Source organism: Aythya marila, assembly GCF_965140915.1.
Source record: "Aythya marila genome assembly, chromosome: 5".
Classification (NCBI taxonomy): Eukaryota; Metazoa; Chordata; class Aves; order Anseriformes; family Anatidae; genus Aythya; species Aythya marila.
In genome coordinates this window covers 15,480,041-15,498,860 of record NC_139046.1, presented here as the reverse complement: position 1 = coordinate 15,498,860, position 18,820 = coordinate 15,480,041, and the positions used below count along the sequence as shown (strand labels likewise).

General features: G+C 42.2%; 1 protein-coding gene across 1 annotated transcript in view; it reads right to left on the bottom strand.

Annotated features, from left to right (window-relative positions):
- Positions 1-5,977: 5,977 nt before the first annotated feature.
- The window catches only part of LOC309879247 (uncharacterized protein), a 45,145-nt gene continuing 32,302 nt past the window's right edge, over positions 5,978-18,820 (bottom strand). Inside the window, exons 6-9 of the mRNA XM_082762783.1 lie at positions 8,722-9,378; positions 7,759-8,029; positions 7,046-7,193; positions 5,978-6,304 (exon numbers count right to left, since the gene is read on the bottom strand). Of these exons, the coding sequence (XP_082618909.1) occupies positions 6,095-6,304; positions 7,046-7,193; positions 7,759-8,029; positions 8,722-9,378 (1,286 nt within the window). The 3' untranslated portion in view covers positions 5,978-6,094. The remainder of the gene's footprint in view (positions 6,305-7,045; positions 7,194-7,758; positions 8,030-8,721; positions 9,379-18,820) is intronic.

Below are 18,820 nucleotides of genomic sequence, written 5' to 3'. Positions count from 1 at the left end.
ATGGCACTAACTCCCTGCAGCACTTCAGTAGAAATCTCTTGGTCTTTCTTCAACTGGTCTGAGCATCTTAACTGATAAAAAAATGGAGATTATGTTACAAACTAAAAATACCATGCAAGTAAAACAAATATTTTTAAGTGTTGTAATTCAGGAGTAAAGAGTATAGCTCTAATACTGGAAGAATGAATTACAGAAATTTTAAGGACTGTTTTGCACTGACCTAGAAATCTCCCTTCTTCATTCCAGGCATCAACAGTCAAAAAAGCACTGGAAAACACTTTCCACCTATCCTCTCTCCTCATTTACATTCATTTCTGCTGCTACTTCATTCTTTTCATCCAACAGTCGAAGATGTCTCTCTAGTCTTCTTCAAACTACAAGTACTCCTGTCACCTTGCCTTGCTCCTGACCCCCAGTCTCATAAATTCCCCTCAGTCTTTCATTCTCCTCTGGTACTTTTCCCATGAGAGAGTGTATCTTAAATTTTCTCATTCAAAGAAAACCCAACCCTGACCTTAATTCAAGTCTTTCCTCAGCACCTTCCCCTTCTTCCCCTGTGGTTATTATTATCATTTTTCTGTACTTACAGTCATTAGGGAAAAGGTGTTCTTCTTCCAAATCCTCTTCTAGACCAGTCCTGGAGGAGTTCAGGCATGCTGAGGTGGCTCAGAGGCCAGGCATGTCTGGCTGGGATGGGACACACAGTGCTGCAAGTGGCCTTGGCATGAGCTGCTCCCACAGTCACACAGCTTGGTGTTGTCCCTTGATCTGAAGCAAAGCTCTGACCCTGGGGACCTCCCATCTTCAGCAACGCTGGATGGTTTAATGTTTGTCTAACAGCCATGGGTGGGAACGTGTGTGGGCCTGAGATGCTGATGAAATGGAAGGGCAGTGGCCATGCCATGAAGGGAGGCTTTCAGGTCACCTCCCTGCTGAGCTGCTAAAGCAGTGGCAGCTTTGGCCATCTCACAATCTGATTGGGGCTGAAATATGCCCTGTACCATGCAATGGCAGCTCCCTAGGTTGTCACCAGTGTCCCCTGGCTCTGCAGAACAGGCAGAGTGGGGTGAGCAGCACCCATCAGTGCTTGTGCTCAGCTCACCATCCTCTGCCAAGAAGCTGCTGGGATGCTCCCCAGCTCTCTGAGCAAGGAAGATGTGTGCATTGGCCTCCTTCATAGTCTCATGTAAGTCCTTTTAACTGACTTGGACTTGAGGTCCTCCAATAAAAAATCCATTCCCTTCCTTGCAGGGCAGTTGAAAAGGTGATACCGTAGTAAACTGGGAGGTACAGAAACCCTACAGAAAATAGGGACTTCAAAAGATCAAGAACAGGAAAAGGCTCTGAAGTAACAAGCTGTTGTAGTACATTTTTAAAAAGCAATTTTGTCTTAGTGAAGGGCAAAACTTGTTAACCTCTCTGGGCCTTTCTACTTAGGCATCTGTATGTGGTTATTAACTCAATAGTTGCAATTCAGGGAAACCAAGAATGTTCAGTACAACTTTGAATTGTGTTATACACTTTTCAAATCTGTCAGTGTGCAGCCCACAACATTCCCTACCGTTGCTCACAACTTTCATTTTTACTGGATGGCAGGTCAGACTAACAGCAAACAGAATCAGTGCTCAGATAACGTCCCTCCCCATTTAGGGCTGACTGTGGGCAGTGCCAGGTCAGGCTCCCTGTGACTCTGACGAGAGCAGTGCTGCCTCTGAGCACTTCAGTAATGCCCATTTTCTCTGACAGGGCCTTGACACCCAAAGTAGCAGAGTGTGGTGCTTAGTAAAGGCACAGGGAGACCTGCCTGTCAAAATCCATGCAAAACGGAGGCAAAACACTGTTGAGTTAAAAGAGTCCAGTTGTACAATAAGGATATATAGCAATGTCTGCTGTTTCAGCTGACTAGAGAAGTCATCAAGGACCAAAATCCATATCCTAGCTTTTGGCTAAATACCTGCAGGTACTGTGCTGGTGGAGGGCGAGGGGAGGTGTGTAATCCCCCTGGGAACACAAGGGCACAGCAGATCAGCAGTCTGCTCTGTGTGCCTGCTCTCCTTTTTTTTTTTTTTTTTTTTTTTTTTTTCTCTCCCTTGTGTCAGTCTGCCTTAAGCATGAGGAGCATCAGAATGTTGAATTGTGGGCAAAGGTTGCTTTTCCTCTTCAGGGGGACTTTACACCCCCACCCCTCTTTCCAAACACCTGTAAACTTCTCACTTTTTCTGCTAAATTGTCTTGTTATTGCTATATTCACATAGTTTCACCATAGCACTGAAATTCCTCAGTGAATCTGTTCAACACTCCTGCCCTCTTCCAACTCTTTAAGCACCTTCCCCAAACCCATCTAACTCTTCAACAAAGAACTTTACTGTTTAGTTGAGAAGTCACTGGACTGTTTTTGAAGATTTTGGGTGGTTGTTCTTGTTGGTTGCTGTTGTTAGGAGGTTCCAAAAATATTACTGGGCAGTATCCTCTCAGCTGAAATAATTTTTCCATCCTCAAATAGTTGGTTCAACTCCATAGGGCAGGAAGTGGACTTACATTATTTTCTATAAGTTACCTATTTTTCTTCATTCTTATCTTTTAACCTGTCCCAAATAGTGCAGTTAACTGCTAACCTAACATGCTAACCACTGCCAAAGCATGTGAGCAATAAATGTGTATCTGTATGAGAAGCTCTGGATAAAGAGCCTAGTAGTTTGGCAGCCCTGTGTGGAGCTGAAATCCCTGGCTTGGCTCCAGCAGCAGAGGCTTGCTTCTTCAAGCACTGTTGGAACAATTGATTTTATTTTTCTGAGAGTGAAAATGAATTAGACAAGTAAAACTGACTAAGCCAGAAAACAGTCTATTTATTTTCAGTAGAGCATTTTTCAGACATCACTGTATTTCTTTCTTTAAAGTCTAGAGACAACAGGATAATTATAGAGACAATATTTTGTGTTTAGTAAATCTTTAGGTCTCTGTGAATAGGTTGACTTGTACAATTTTTTTGCCTGTGGGTCTGGGAAAAGGTCTGTGCTTGCCCACATGAAAGGCCCTATTATCTCTCACGACATATGTGCACATTCCTGTTTCCTCCCATCCATATGACCTGTCAGGACTTTCCCAGACCAAGCCGCAACAACAGAAGCATTTAACATTTCTGACCCAGCCTTGCCAAAAGCTAATACCCTCCAGCAATGGCTAGAAGCCCAAGGTCCTCTCAACTCAGCTTAAATTCCTGTCCCTCCTCAGCTGGAAAGCAGAGTTTAGACTGGGAAACTGTTGGTGGAAGTATTGTTGCTAAGTTCAGGCTGTGTTTGTGAAGCATTTTGTGGCCTATCACTTCTTAGTGCTGAGATGACATAGTAAAGAGGTCAAAACAACAAATGAAGACAGTTCATCAGCACTATCAAAGTGTTCTACATTTCAGTTAAACAGCACCACCATTAGAGAACCTAATGTGATTTTCGGATTGTGTTTGTGGAATCACACTGTTCCTTCTCAGGAGGTACTGGAGTTCAACAACTTGATGAACACCTAGAACATTCAGAGGGGAGGACTGTTGTCAGTCACGTCTGTATATTCAATCAACAAGATTGGGTGGCGAATTATATCCAGCTTTTGAAGGTAAACAGTTTGGAAGAGCTAAAAGAAGAGGTGGCTTTTTTGTTTGTTTGTTTGTTTTTGGTTTTAGTAAGAATGTCTGCAGATTTTCTGGCTCTTTGGCATTCAGAGGAAGCTGTAAATAACATTTAAAGGAAACAAAGGAGAAGTTCCCAGGGGAGATACCTGGTGGAGAACAAGCATGCAGCAACATCTGAATCATGGAAGACCAAAGCTGAAGAGAGAAGCTACAGCCAAAAAAACAACTATTTAAATCAGGCATCATAACTTTGGATTTGCTGGACCACAAAACCTTATTAAAGTCCTAACAATTGTGTTTGAGTCACTAATGTGAACAAGTCACGTGAGAGATAAGAACTCAGTGGCTCCAGGAAAGCTGGTAGCCAGATGTTGCATCCTGTTATTGCCAAGTAATTCTTGTGGTCTGACACCCATCACCTGTGCTTCCCCAGAAGATGACCTCAGGAAGCAGGCTATACAAATTAATTTAGCAGTATGTTTTTTTGATATTGTTGTTCTCTCTTCCTTCCTTCCTTCCTTCCTTCCTTCCTTCCTTCCTTCCTTCCTTCCTTCCTTCCTTCCTTCCTTCCTTCCTTCCTTCCTTCCTTCCTTCCTTCGGTTTCACCTGTTTCAACTGGGTTTACGTGGCAAGGTTTTGGTAGCAGGGGGCCATAGGGGTGGTTTCTGTGAGAAGGATCTAGAAGCTGCCCCATGTTTGCCAAGGGCCCCACTGCTGACCAGAGGCGAGCCAATAAACGATGCTGTTTTGCGCCTCTGTGAGAGCATATTTAAGACAGGGAAAATAACACTGCACCACACAGCAGCTGGGAGAGTGAGAAGAGTGAGGAACATCTTTGCGGGCGCCAAGGTCAGTGAAGAAGGAGGGGGAGAGGTGCTCCAGGCACCAGAGCAGAAGTCCCCTGTGGCCTGTGGTGAGGACCATGGTGAAGCAGGATGTCCCCCTGCAGCCCATGGAGTACCATGGTGGAGCACGGTTCTACGCTGCAGCCCGTGAAAGAGACCACGGTGGAGCAGGTGGACCTGCATCGACGGAGGCTGCCACTTGTGGAAGACGCATGCTGGAGCAGATTCCTGGCCAGATCTGTAGCCCGTGGAGAGGAGACCACACAGGAGCAGGTGACCTGGCAGGAGCTGCTGCCCGTGGGGGAGCCAGGTTGGAGCATTTTTCTCCTGAGGGATGGACCCCGTGGTACAGACCCATATCTGGAGCAGTTCTGGAAGAGCTGCTGCCTGTGGAAAGCCCACGCTGGATCAGTTCATCAAGGACTGTATCCCGTGGGTGGGACCCCACAGCACAGGGGACGAGAGTGACCGAGAAGGAGCGGCAGAGAAGAAGTGCTGTAGACTGACCATAACCCCCATTCCCCCGTTCCCCTGCGCCACTCGGGGGGAGGAGGTGGAAGAGGGTGGATGGGGAGGGGAAGGTGCTTTTGGTTTCTTTCCTTTGTTTCTCACTTCTCTCGCTTGTTAGTAATAAGCAATAAATCTTACTGTCTCCCTATGCCGAGTCTGTTTTGCCCGTTACAATAATTACTGCGTGATCTTCTTGTCCTTATCTCAACCTTTGAGCTCTTTTCATCATATTTTCTCACCGTCCCTCTTTGAGGAGGGGGAGTGATAGAGCGGCTGTGGTGGACCTTGGCTGCCCACTCGAGCGGAACCACAACACCAACACAGGCAGAAGTGGAATACAAACAGCTTTGTGCTTGGAAAGCCCAGTAAATCCAGTTCTGCTAAGGAGCCCAGGTGTTACTGTATGTGCACAAGACCTTTAAAGATGACCATTCATGCAGTGACATTCAGCTTTCAGTGGCACAGAAGATAGATTCTTGCCCAGCCAGAAAAGTTGGGCCCCTTCCAAAGAAACTAATGAGGAATGGAAATGGGATCAAGAAATTTGTTCTTGTAGGAAGCAATGGCTGGCCTGGAGGGAAAAAAGGGTTGTTCTGAACCTAGGAGCATCCATCCTCTGGTCAAGGAAACATTTCATGGGTTTGTGTTTCTGTTTCCATTCTTAGACACTGAGTACTTTAAAGGTTTCAGAGACAAAGAAGACTTCTGTAATTCACTGTTCAACAGAAGAGAGGGAAAGGAAGGTTCCTCAGATGATGGTGATAGATTTGTGGAGTTTCTGAGCTGAGAACTGGACATACTGGACATGAGAGACATAGGGAGATTACCAGCCAGGAGAAGGAGGGTTTAACTTCATGAAAGGGTCTGTGGAACCAGTGAGCAAGGTAGGGAAATATTTGTCTGTTGAAGATCTCACGGCTGCGTTTTTGCCCTGGGACATTTTGTATACAAGGCCTACTCCCACTTGTCCCCAGCTGTCTATTGAAAGAGAGGAATAACGTCATGTAATATTGGTTTATTTTTTAATTAAGGATCAATTCCAGTCTCTTCTTGCAAAGAAGTCAGTGGGATGTGCACAAGTTCTCTTCTCTGCTCTATGGAGTACAAGTGCTCTGGCCTAGCCTTCCTTGAGAGTTGGGTTCACAATTTTCCCCATGAAGAGGATGCTGTAGGTGGTTTTGTCAACAATCATCATCAGGAAGGGTCTGTTGAATTTGATGACATGAGGAAGAGGGAAAGGTTCAGACAACCGTACCAATTCTATCATGGTCACTGCAGCTGCCTCCGTACCATTCTCATTAACATCCACCTCAGCCTTGTGAATTGCCTGTAAAAGAAATAAAGATTAAAATTTAGGCACAGAGTAGTGAGAAGCAGCTGGTGACAAACTTGCTTGCTTTAACACTATGAGAAGGAATTTTCAAAAGAAAGCACAGAATGAATGAATGTAGAACTGATGTGAGGAAGATTCTCTTGTCCTGTGAGTTAAGGGAGAATTTTATTTACCACTCTGTCAGAGTCAAGCTTGGCTGCTTGCAGAGACTAAGCAGCATGGATAGCATTTATTATTCAGTTGTTTTTTTGAGTAAGATTTTGTCCTTAATATCTAACACCGAGGAGGAATGTTTTCATTTTGCATCAATCTATGTGTATGCAGAAAACCTCTTTCTGCTAAGAGCTGACAATAGTGACATGCCAATTCTGAGGTGATCAGCTAATGCAGTAATGAAAGGCATATTCATAGAATAAGAAGACCATTCTAAAATTTATATAATGACTTTTGTATTAATTACTTTACACCAGATTTTTGTGAAATTACTCACATTATCCTTTCCAACTCCATTCACTTCTTCAGGGTCTTTAAAGTTAATTTGCAGGATTGTTATGCAGGAAACAATTTAATGCTAACTCTAAGAACAATAACCATCTAATCTCTAAACTTCTTTTATCACCATAAGTGAGCCGTGGCTGCAATCCAGAAGTAGGATCAGTCTATTTGTGAAGATAAAACCAGCATGCAAGCAGGGCAGGCAAATCTCTTGATCACCATCCCTGCTTGCATACTTACCTTGGAAACCATAAGGCGGTCACCTTCTGCCACTCCAGAGAGGTCAGCATTATTACTGAATACATCTGTCACACCCATTTTTATAAACATGTTCTTGACATCATAGGAGCCAGAGATGGAGAATTTTGGAAGGTAAAGTTCAATTGGTCTTTAAAAAAAAAAAAAAAAAGAAAGAAAAAAAAAAGTGAGATTATAATTGCAAGATCTTTCAACACAAGGGCTGATATAAGAGGTACACATCTATTCCTACTACCTGTGGAGCCTAGGTCTGGTTAAGACAGTGATAAATCCCCCATTAGAGAAATAGAAAATGAGGTACCTCTCCCACCAGCCACAGTCTAATCAGTGGTGCAGGGACACAGTACTCATTTCTGAAAGTGACTGCTGAAACGCGTCATCTAGACGCTTTCCAGAAAGAGAAATTTCCTTTCAGATTGGATCCTCCCTTGTCCAGCTGGGCTGTTTGGGGCAATGTTCCCAAGTGCAGGATCCCCACAGGTGGCAGTGCTCGCATTGCTGTGTCTGGAGGAACTGAGGAGAGGGTTCGTCTAATGTATGAAATCTGATATCTCCTTTGAGGTAAGGGATCTGTGCAATGCTTTCTCCTCAGAGTTATGTTTAGCTGCTCCTTGTGGCATCCTATGCTTTGCCTTGCCTGGATGAGTATCTACGGTCTGTTCAAAGCTTAAACAAAAGAGCAGTCAAAGGATAACCTTTCTTCAAGTGATTGGCTCCAATTAGACACTGTGTCTTTTAGCAGAGCATCTTCCACCTGCTTCATTGTCCCTTCATCAGGCAGAACAAACAAGGCAGCAACATCTCCTTTATATGGGATTTCTACTACCCAGCAAGACAACTTCTCATCCCGATGGATATTATGGACTTTGCTTTGACGCATCATTTTGACCTTAACAGAATTCTTGGCATCCACAAAGAAGTCATCATCTCTGGTGTGGAAACTCTTGAAAGGTTGTTCCCAGTAGCCTTTTGATAAAAGAAAGAGTATAGAATTGAATAAACTGAAAAAGGGATGAATAAGTGCATGATACATTAGTTGATGCTCAAAATATTAGATTTGAACAGTAAATTCAACAACAAGCCTATCTCAATTTAAGGATTTTTTTTTTTTTTTTTTTTTATTTTTTTCCCCTGGTCATGGAAAGAATCTTTGTATCATTTCTATTGTTTAAATGAAAATGACACAATGAAAATACAAGTTGAGGAAAAGACCTGAGCCTTCATCTGCTAAGTTGATCAAGAATCCTGTGAATCTCTGTGAATCCCATTATATGGGCTCCAGGGTTATTGCTTTGTTTTGTGCCATCCATGTTTCACTTTGACCATGTCCTGCACAAAGAGCTGTGTCTTTCAAAAAATGATCATAAGCTCATGCCTTCTGAATATTTTCAGCTCAGAGCCTGATTAAAAATGATATGGGATTAATTACTATTTCTGTCTTTTCTTCTTTTTTATTTTTTATTTTTATTTATTTATTTATATGTATTTTTTTTAACTTATAGAAGATGATTCTTCATACCTGTCTTTCAAATATTTCCTTATGTCATTTAAAATTAGATGATAGCTTAAATTCACAATGTGAAATATATATATATATAAACTTGTTTCTTAGGTCTGGACAGAATTGTGTACAACTGTTACCAACATTTGTCACTCACCTTTAAAGTAAACATAGTTAATCAGAATCATCAAAGCATCTGGACTAAGATTCTGCAGGAAATCAACAAATTTGCCATGGGTTTTTGTTTTTATATAGTTATTGATTTCATTTACCGCCCTTTCAGAATTCTGGAAGTCACTAGAAATAGCTTCAGAATCATAAAAAGTTGTGACATCTTCCAAAAACTTTTGGCGCAGTTTCAGTTCATTATTTATGAACAGGGCATTGCCCATACTCAGCTGGACTTCTCGGTGAGGATCATTCAGCAGCTGAAGGAGTCTCTGAAAACTATGATGGATCTCCTGCTCCTCCAGCTCTGTCAGGTTGAAAGCGAGGCATTTGTGCAGTTGACTGAGCGTGTGTGCTCTGGCGCCCAGGGAGAGCATTGCAAAGGCAGTGGAGAGGCTCAAAGGAGAGAAGAAAACGTTCTTGTTATCTTCCTCCTCTGTGACCTGCTTGTAAAATCTAAATGCAAAATCAGCATTGCTGGGGGCTATCTTGAGGTGAGCCAAGTTTTCACCTTCAGCAGTGGAATGAGGTGTGTCTTGGTCCTCCTGTTCACCACTGCGGTTGGGTATATGAAGAGCCTGGACTTGAAGCCCAACAAGCACCAAAGATAAATACAGTGCAGACTTCATTTTCATTCTGAATGGTTCTGTTAAGAATAAAACATACAAACAAACAACAACAACAACAAAAACCTTTTAGATGTAGAGAATGTTACATTTCCTGCATTAAAGCAGTTATATTATTCAAGATACTGATTTTCAGATATCAGTGTTTAGGATTACTGCTCTGAATAGAAGTAGTTTTCCACTTGGCCTCCTGGCTAGTCGTTTTCTAATCTGTTCTGTCAGCTTCTAATCAACAAGCAAAGAAAGATACTAATGTGACACCACCAGAGAAGAATTGATATTGTGTAGGTTTTTGTGAGGTATCACATTTGAAACAGTCCTTGCCTTTGGCATGGCCTCATTGCATTTCTAAGGTTATTTCTAAGTTCATGGCTGAGTTCACCTGTTGCCCCCATGCATTCAATAAGCAATTTAGCAGAACTGCTTTTTGCTGAAAAGTTTCTGAAGTGCCTGTGATCTCATTATGACTTCAGCTGCACCCGAATTTACTTCTCTGGGAGGAGTTTGGTGTTTCACCTTGGAATCAACTGAAGATTAATATGCATTTGGGACTGTATCTCCCAATCATCCTGCCACTGTACCTATGAGCTGTATCAACGACTGAATCCTGCTCCTGACAAATACAACATGCTCCAAGAAGCCAAATTTCCAATTACAGAATCACACAGAATCATCTAGGTTGGGAAAGACCTTTACAAGATCACCTCGCCCAACATTTAACCTAGCACTGCCAAGTCCACGATTAAATCATGTCAAGCTCTACATTTTCACATCTTTTGAAGACTGCCAGGGATGGTGACTCAATTACTTCCCTGGGCAGCCTGTTCCAATAGCTCACAACCATTTCAGTGAAGAATTTTTTCCTAATATCCAACCTTAACCTCCCCTGGTGCAACTTAAGGCCATTTGCTCGTCTTATCACCTGGTGCTTGGGAGAAGAGATCAACCCTCACCTCTCTAGAGTTTCCTTTAAGTTAATTGTAGGGAGTGATAAGGTCTCCCCTGAGCCTCCTTTTCTTAGCTGCTCCTCATAAGATTTATTCTTTAGACCCTTCACCAGCTTTGTTGTCCTTCTTTGGACATGCTCCAGCACCTCGCTGTCCTTCTTATAGCCAGGGGCCCAAAACCGAACACAGTATTTGAGGTGCGGCCTCACCAGCGCTGAGTACAGGGGGATGATCACCTCCCTACTCCTGCTGGCCATGATATTTCTGATACAAGCAGGATGTTGGCCTTCTTGGCCACCTGAGCACACTGCTGGCTCATAATCAGCTTGCTATCAACAAATACACCCAGACCCTTTTCCACCAGGCAGCTTTCCGGCCACTCTTCCCCCAGCCTGTAGCATTGCATGGGTTTGTTGTGCCCCAAGTGCAGGACCCGGCCCTTGGCCTTGCTGAACCTCATACAGTCTGTCTCAGTCCATTGTTCAAGCCTATCCAGATCCCTCTGCAGAGCCTCCTACCCTTGAGCAGATCAACACTGCTGCTCAGCTTGGTGTCATCTGGGAACTTACTGACGGTGCACTTGATCCCTTTGTCCAGATAATTGATAAAAATATTGAAGAAAACTGGTCCCAAATACTGAGCCCAGGGGGACACCAGTTGCGACTGGCCTCCAGCTGGATTTAACTCTATTCACTGTGACTCTTTGGGCCTGGCCGCCCAGGCAGTTTTTAAACCAACAAAGTGTACACTCATCCAAGCCATGACCAGCCAGCCTCTTCAGGAGAACGATGTGGGAAACAGTGTCAAAAGCCTTACTGAAATCTAGGTAGACCACATCCACAGCCTTTCCCTCATCCACTGAACACACCACCTTGTCAGAGAAGGAGATCAGGTTCATCTGGCAGGACCTGCCTTTCATAAGCCTGTGCTGACTGGGCCTGAATGCCTGGTTGGCCTATAGATGCTGCATGATGGCACTCAAGATAATCTTCTCCATGAGCTCATGAGCTTCCCCAGCACTGATGTCAGGGTGACATGTCTGTAGTTTTCCAGGTCCTCCTTCCATCTCCTCTTGTAGACAGGTATTGCATTTGCTAGCTACCAGTTAACTGGGACCTACCCTGATGCCAGGACCATTGATAAATGATGGAAAGTGGCTTGGTGAGCCAACTCTCTCAGTACCCTTGGGTGGATCCCATCTGGCCCCATAGACTTGTGTACATCTAAGTAGTTTAGCAGGTTGCTAACCATTTCCTCATGGATTATGAAGGCTTCTTTCTGCACCCTGTCCCTATCTACCAGCTGAGAGGACTGAGTACCCACAGAACAATTGGTCAACTACCTCAGCCTTTTCCACATCTCTTGTCACTGTGTTTCTACCCACATCCAATAAAGGATGGAGATTCTCCTTAATCCTCATTCTCTTGTTTATGTATTAAAACAAAACAAAACAAAACAAAACATTTTGCAGTATTTAACACCAGTAGATAGATTGAGGCTTTTGCCCTTCTAATTTCCTCCCTGCACAGCCTCACATTTTATAGTCCTCCTGAGTGGCCTGCTCCTTTTTCCAAAGGTCATAAATCCTCTTTTTCTTTCTGAGCTCCAGCCACAGCTCTCTGTTCAGCCATGCAGTTCTTCTGCACCAGCTCATCTCTTTGTACGTGGGGACAGACTGCTCATGAGCCTTTAAAAATTCCTTCTTGAAGAGTGTCCAGCCTTTCTGGACTCTTTTGCCCTTCAGGACTTCCTCCAAAGGGACTCCATCAACCTGTCTCCTATACAGGCCAAAGTCTGCCCTCCAGAAGTCCAGTCTTAATTTTCCAAGGTTCAAAAACTATTAATTCATGACTGCTGTGCCCAAGACAGCCTCCAGCCTCTGCAAAAGGTCTGGCGGGGCACCATCTCTTGATGTCTCACCAGCTGTTTCAGGAATTTATCTTCCACACAGTCCAGAAACTTCCTAGACTGTTTCCTCTCTGCTATGTTGTATTTCCAGAGGACATCTGGTAAGTTGAAATCCCCAACAAGAACAAGGGCTAGCGATTGTGAGACTTCTCCCAGATGCTTATAGAATATTTTATCTGCCTCTTCAGCCTGGGTAGGCAATCTATAACAGACTCCCACCATGACATCTACCTCACTGGCCTTCTCCCAGTTCTTACCCATAAACACTCAACCCTGTCATCACCATTGTCCAGCTCTAGACAATCAAAAAACTCTCTAACTTACAAGGCTCCCCAACCCCTTGACTCTCCATCCTAGCCCATCCCTTCTGAATAGTTTGCATCTATCCTTTGCAGTACTTCGGTCATTAAATCATTCAGTAATTAATATTGTGTAATAAATGGCAGAAATTAAAAACAACAAGGATTCAAAGTCTTCTTAGAAAGAGTAATATGGTACTTACAGTGCAGTTTAAAGAGTCTGCTGGATCTCTCTTTCACGGTGCTCCTTCCCTATTCTTCGTTTTGCTGGCTAATATTAAGTCAATGCCCACTGGTAAATATTAAACAGAGCAAATAAGATTTATTTGCAAGGTAAAGACTGAGTAAGCTATTTATTTTTTTTTTGGACATCAAACATTGTAAGTCTATTTTCCTGTCATATACACAAAATAATGCCAGCATCTAGGGCTCTGAGAATAGAGCAAGAGCAATGGCCTTGCTATTCTTATGTTTGAACTAAACTGTGGACAAAAGAGCTTTGCAAGGCAGTGTGGCAGAGCAGCGGTAAATGAGCTTTAGAAAACAGAATACTAGAAGAACTGGTAATCTAAGAAAGGGCCTGAATAAAGTCTGGAAGTAAAATGGGTGGTGTGTCCTACCAAACTCTTTGCATGGGACATCCTATGCCAGGATGCCATCTAACTCAGTTCCTGAAGCAGCAGCAAGTTTTGTCAGGAACAGCTCAGTTTCTCCATGCTGCCTTGCAGTTCGTGTTGAAGATATACACTAACTTGTGTTCTTTGAAGAGCTCACTAAGTTATTACATAAATGATAGTCAGGAGGAGTATTAAGCAGATTTTGGAGAGGCCTTTAATGGGTATTTTGGAAACTACAGAAACACTAGATGAAAAGCAATGTATCAGCATGGCTTGAAAAGCAGCCAAAATATGGTAGAACAAAAGGGGAGACTTTATCAAGGCAAAATATTAGCTGAGGGAAAGAGATATCTTACCCCCTTGATACATATGTATAGAGTAGGCAAGAAGTGTATAAATATTACATGTTACTTCCATTGGTATCCTTCTCAGAGTGAGCTGAGGTAAATAGGCACTGCTTAAATATTTAGAAGTTTAATTAAGGATGAGATGAATGGCACTCATCCTAATAAGCAATGACTAGTTATTTCCATTCAATGTACATAATTTCGCTAAGTAAATCTACAATTCATCTTACACATAAGGATCTACCCAGCATAGTTACTGTTATGTCATTGCTATCTCTTACAAGCAAGAGTTGGTCAGAATTTCAAATTTAGAGTTTTTTTCACTAGGTATACAAGTACCCAGAAAGTTTATCACAGTGTCACTTAAAGCAATCGAGGTTCAGCAGGATCAAGTACATGTATGCTGTTGCTTAACTCTAGCAAAGACAAGTTATTTTTCTCATGTCTAGGCTTGTTAACATAGATAGTATGAATCTTTCAGCCCATCCCTAATACTTGGCTAACCATCTGAAGGATGCTACTGTTTTCAGGGAGGAACTGCTGAGAAGAGCAGAGCTTCTGCAGCAATTCCTCTGTTTTCTCCTAGGACATGCAGTAGCACTCGTGTCAGGAAAGAGAGTGGGAATTTGCTTCTGTCCCTGACCTTCTCCCAGACCTTCTCTGACTCTGGCCCAAGTCTCATCCTAGGCAAGGTTGAGAACATCAGTCTCATCAGGCCCATAGGTGACTATTTTTGTCTGCAAACTTTGAAGCAATCAGTTTCTCCATGTTTTCAGATCAGCATGTTTAGTGAATGCACCAGCCACACCTAGTCCTGTGTAAAGCTCCCCTAGGTACTAGGTGCAGAAAAAAAACAGATGCTTTTGGAAAACACAAGTCTCTCCTGTTGAATGCAATGGGGAATGAAGGTGAATCGCATCACATGAGTATCACCAGCTTACTTGCCAGATTGCAGAGTCTGTGGTATCCCAAAGACCATAAAGCTGTTTTTTGTTTGTTTGTTTGTTTGTGTGTGTGTGTGTATTTGTTTTCATTTTTCTATGCATTGGCGCAAACGTCTGAACTGAAAATCCTGTACCCAGAACAGATGTCACTGTGAAATATGAGGCTAAGCTGGAAAGTCTGTGCAGACTTTTGCAGAAAGGAGAACCATGCAGTGTAAATTTGCAGAGCAGTGTACAGAATCCCTGGGTTATCTGAGGAAAGCAGTGGCTGAGATGGAAGAACTCTTGCTCCAGGAGCCAGGGAATTCTTACAAATGACTGAAAGAAGTGCTTTTCCAATTGGCCTGATAATGTGGAAGTAATTAAGGGAATAATTTAATTATTTCTTTTCCTACTGTCAAGTGAGGAGCGAGTGACTCTGGTGTTTTGGTTCCTCCTTACAGGAGCAGTTTTATCCCATATCAGTAAGATACTCCAGTCTGTGTCTGATCTTCAAATTATGATATACCAGCTTTGCAAGTTATATTTCTAGGTTTTCCAGGGCAAAGGATTTTTGGAAGAAAAACATCAGCAAGATGGTAATGATAGAACAAGGGAAATGTCATCTTGTTGCCTTATAAAGATGTAGAACTGAAGGTCTGTCTGCAAAAGTTTATTTAAATAAACCTCTTGACATAAATAGCTATTAATATCAGGAGACTAGCATCGTTGCAAAACAGCTCTAACTGAAATAAAAATAAATTCCTCCCAGTAATTTTATCTACTTCTCTCTGAATGGCATCCCAACTCTAATCTCCGTGTATCTTACAAATATTCAGACTTTTTTCGTTGGATAGGGACAGTACTGCTGGCTTCAATTCCAAAACAGCATGACTGATAGAAGGAAAAAAAACACCTGAAGGCTAAGGAGAAAGTTTGTGACAGAACTGAGAATAGAAACTAGACCACTTTGTTTCCAGCCTCTTTAGCTAATGCAATAGGAATCTGAGAACTAAAATTTCATATGAACTCATAGCTTGCTAGATATAAGTCATACAAACAGAACCAAATAATACTATTATTTTCTTTTGTGTTTTATCTCAAAAGGAAATAAAGTTCTTGTATTACCAGGGTGTGATTCTAAAAACTTCAGATGATCACTTTAATCAGTTTGCAGAAAACAATATTGTAAGTTTTCTGCTTTGTCTGTGCCTAATCTTCCAGCACTTAAACTGCATTTCCAAGAGCATGCATCTATAAGGCCTGATGTGAATTGCATTGGTGTCAATCCAATAGCTTTTTAATGTTCAAGATGAGTATCCCTCACTGAGAACTCATCTCAAGTTTTACTGAAATATTTTCCACAGTTCCCACATGAAGATACAGGCACTGTAGATCCACTTGACATTACAAAGGCTTTTCAAAACTACTCTGAATATATTAAAAAAAAAATCACTAAAATAAAAAGGGAGAAAAAGGAAGTAATTGTGGATAAACTCTACAGAACCAAAATATGAGTTTCAAATTTATTTATTTTTTTTCCAAAAGATACATCAAACTCATGTAGTTATGACTGTTGGCCCAAAAATTTAATTAAGTATAGAAGAACTTAGAGATGACATGTAATGCTCATAATTTTTAAAAACATGCAGCAGCTGGAATAAATGATAGTAAAAGAAGGTGTTAGACCTTCTCAAGTGTTGATGATGGTAAAGGCAAGAACTTGAGCACAACAGGCAGACCTGAAGCCCAGGATCATCAGGGCAAAGATAGTGGGGATGTTGACTGAGGAGAAGAAAATACTCTTGCTAGATGCCTGGGTGGCCACTTACCTGCAAAATCTGAAGGCAAAGTTCACGTTGCTGGAAACAACAGTAGGTTCCTGTTGGCAGGACCCCAAAGGACGTCCCTTATGTTGATGCTTCTCCTGAGGTGTGTAGTTTTCTTGTTCTCCTTGTGGCACTGGACTGATGAGAGCCAGGAATAACAGTCTCAAGAGCAACAAAGGAACATTACTTGCAGTCATATGTCAAGAAGATATAAAAACAAATTCAAGGCTTCTTGAAGTACATCGATTTTGTGTGTCTGCCACACCAGAATCAGCTCATTCATTTGGCCTTTTGAGAACTCCTCTGGTTATTACTTGATCAGATTATATCAACATTTGTCTTTCTCAGCAGTCAGTGAAACCACTTCTAAAAACAATTAGCAATCAAAATCTACGAGTTTCCCTTTTAGCCCAACACTATGAGAGTAAAGTGACCATGGGGGATCGGAACATATATCTCTGATTCAGTGCTAGCTTGGCTTTTGTATTACTGCAGTCATGGTCTGCTTTATTTAACATCACTGTGAGATTTGAGGAATGGGGACCTGTGCACCTCATCCCCTTCAGCTCTGCATGCCTGCTGGAAGGAGAGCTGAATGCAATTGTCCTTGGATGTTGAGCCTTTCTCAACAGTGATCCATCTGCCAAGGGAAACTCTCCAATGGCCTTTTCCTGACAGCTTAATCCAGTTTGAAGAGTCAGGGCAGCAACCAGAAAAGGGCTTGCACAAGAGTCAAAAACCGTCAGGTCTCTAAACACTTTTTTCAGAAAGATTGAAATACAGACCTTCTGGTTAATAAAAAAATCTTTTTATTTTAAGATTTTATTTATTTATTTATTTATTTATTTGGGGGGAAGGGGGCAGACAGTGGCTATGCATATATGCATATTTTACACTATATCTAAGTTCATAGAACAGAATTCAATTTACAAACTTTCCACTTCATGAAAGTTTTTGCATGCTCAGATGTGAGGTATTTCAGTTGTTTGCATCATCAGATTATTGCTGTGTTATCTGAGGACCAGGACAAATCCTTGATGAAGAGAAGCCTTTTGAAAATATCCATTTACTTATTGTGACAGCAGACACAAAGCACCAGTCAGAAGAAACTGTCAAAACACATCCTTAGCAAATGCATGGGAGTCCCACAGTTTGCAGCCTGCTTTGGTTTTGAAGTGTTTCCTGAACTGCTTAGTTTGGTCCACAGAGGGGGAAGGACCTCTAGTTCTCTTGTATTTTGGGAAGTAGCTGGTGAAGGCCTTCCAGCATGACTAAGCAGCATTCAGAAAAACTGTGCTAGAGCTTATAGGGCTGAATGACAGAGGGAGTTTCCCACTCCTGTTGATTATGCTGTCTCCATTTGTACTTTTATACCAGACAGCACAAGAGCACAGACCTTAAGCCTGCAATTACTCATTCTTGCATTTTTAGTACTGTTCCTGATACAGGTATTGTGCATGCCAATCCTTCCAGACAAGTTTTATGCACATTTTCAGGGTTAACCAAAGCCAGGAGTTATTTCCAATAGGCAGCCCTGCTGTCTTGCAGGGTCAGAGTTAAGCAACATCAAAATGGGCTGTGATGAGACAGCTGAGCTCAGAACCAGCAAATAGACCTTGGAGCACTTTGTTATCAAGCATAGATGTAAACTCTGGAAATATAATTAATCTCAGTGCTTGTTTTACCACTTCCAGTTAATCATATCTTTCTGAACCATTATTTCTTGATGAAGCACAAGATTTAATTTATATTTAATCTATAATCTTGCAACACAAGCACTTTTTGGGTGTTGGGACAACTGAAATATCCCCTAGGTATGTTTTAGCCACTGCTTCCACATTAAGATGCTTGTTAAAGGTCTTTTATCTTAAAGGGGAACTTGAAGAAGACAACACAAAGTAGACAGCAGTGGACATTCATGCCATCAGCTATGAATGCTGTAAAGGAAGGAAGGTATGGGAAAGGACTCCTCCTTCCAAGGTCTGAAAGTGATTAACCCCCTCCACAACTTTAAGTTACATCTCACTTACCTTATGAGCCCTTCCAATGTCACAAAATATCATTGCTTCATCCATCACTCACTCACCAGCGTGGTTTGCAGAGTTCATTAGGATTTATTTGCCAAATCCAACTCCAAACCATTCTCCACCCAGGGAGGAGTAAACATGGATTTCAATCTACCAGGAAAATATCTTCACCAGCACTCCAGGTCTAATGCTAAATAGACCTGGAGGTCTAGCAGTCTTGCAGGTCCAGCCTGACCAGGATGTTGGAAATACATGATTGTCTGCCTTCAGGAAAGGGCGGGATGTGAACATGAGTATTCCTGAATAGCCAGTATCTAAGGAAAACACTCTAACTGCAAAGACTTGGCACTGGGGTGTATGGGGGGTGGGGGGGAGGACTGGGAGATACTGTTGTTTTAGTAAGGTTGGTCTCTACAAAAAGAGATTTGTTCTAATGCTACTAATTACAATTATCAAATTGACCTCATGACCTATTGACTAAAAATTCTTAATTGTCCAGCCCCATATATTTAAAGAAAATGAATGAGATACAACACACTGAAAAGGGCTGTTCTGCACTTGACCA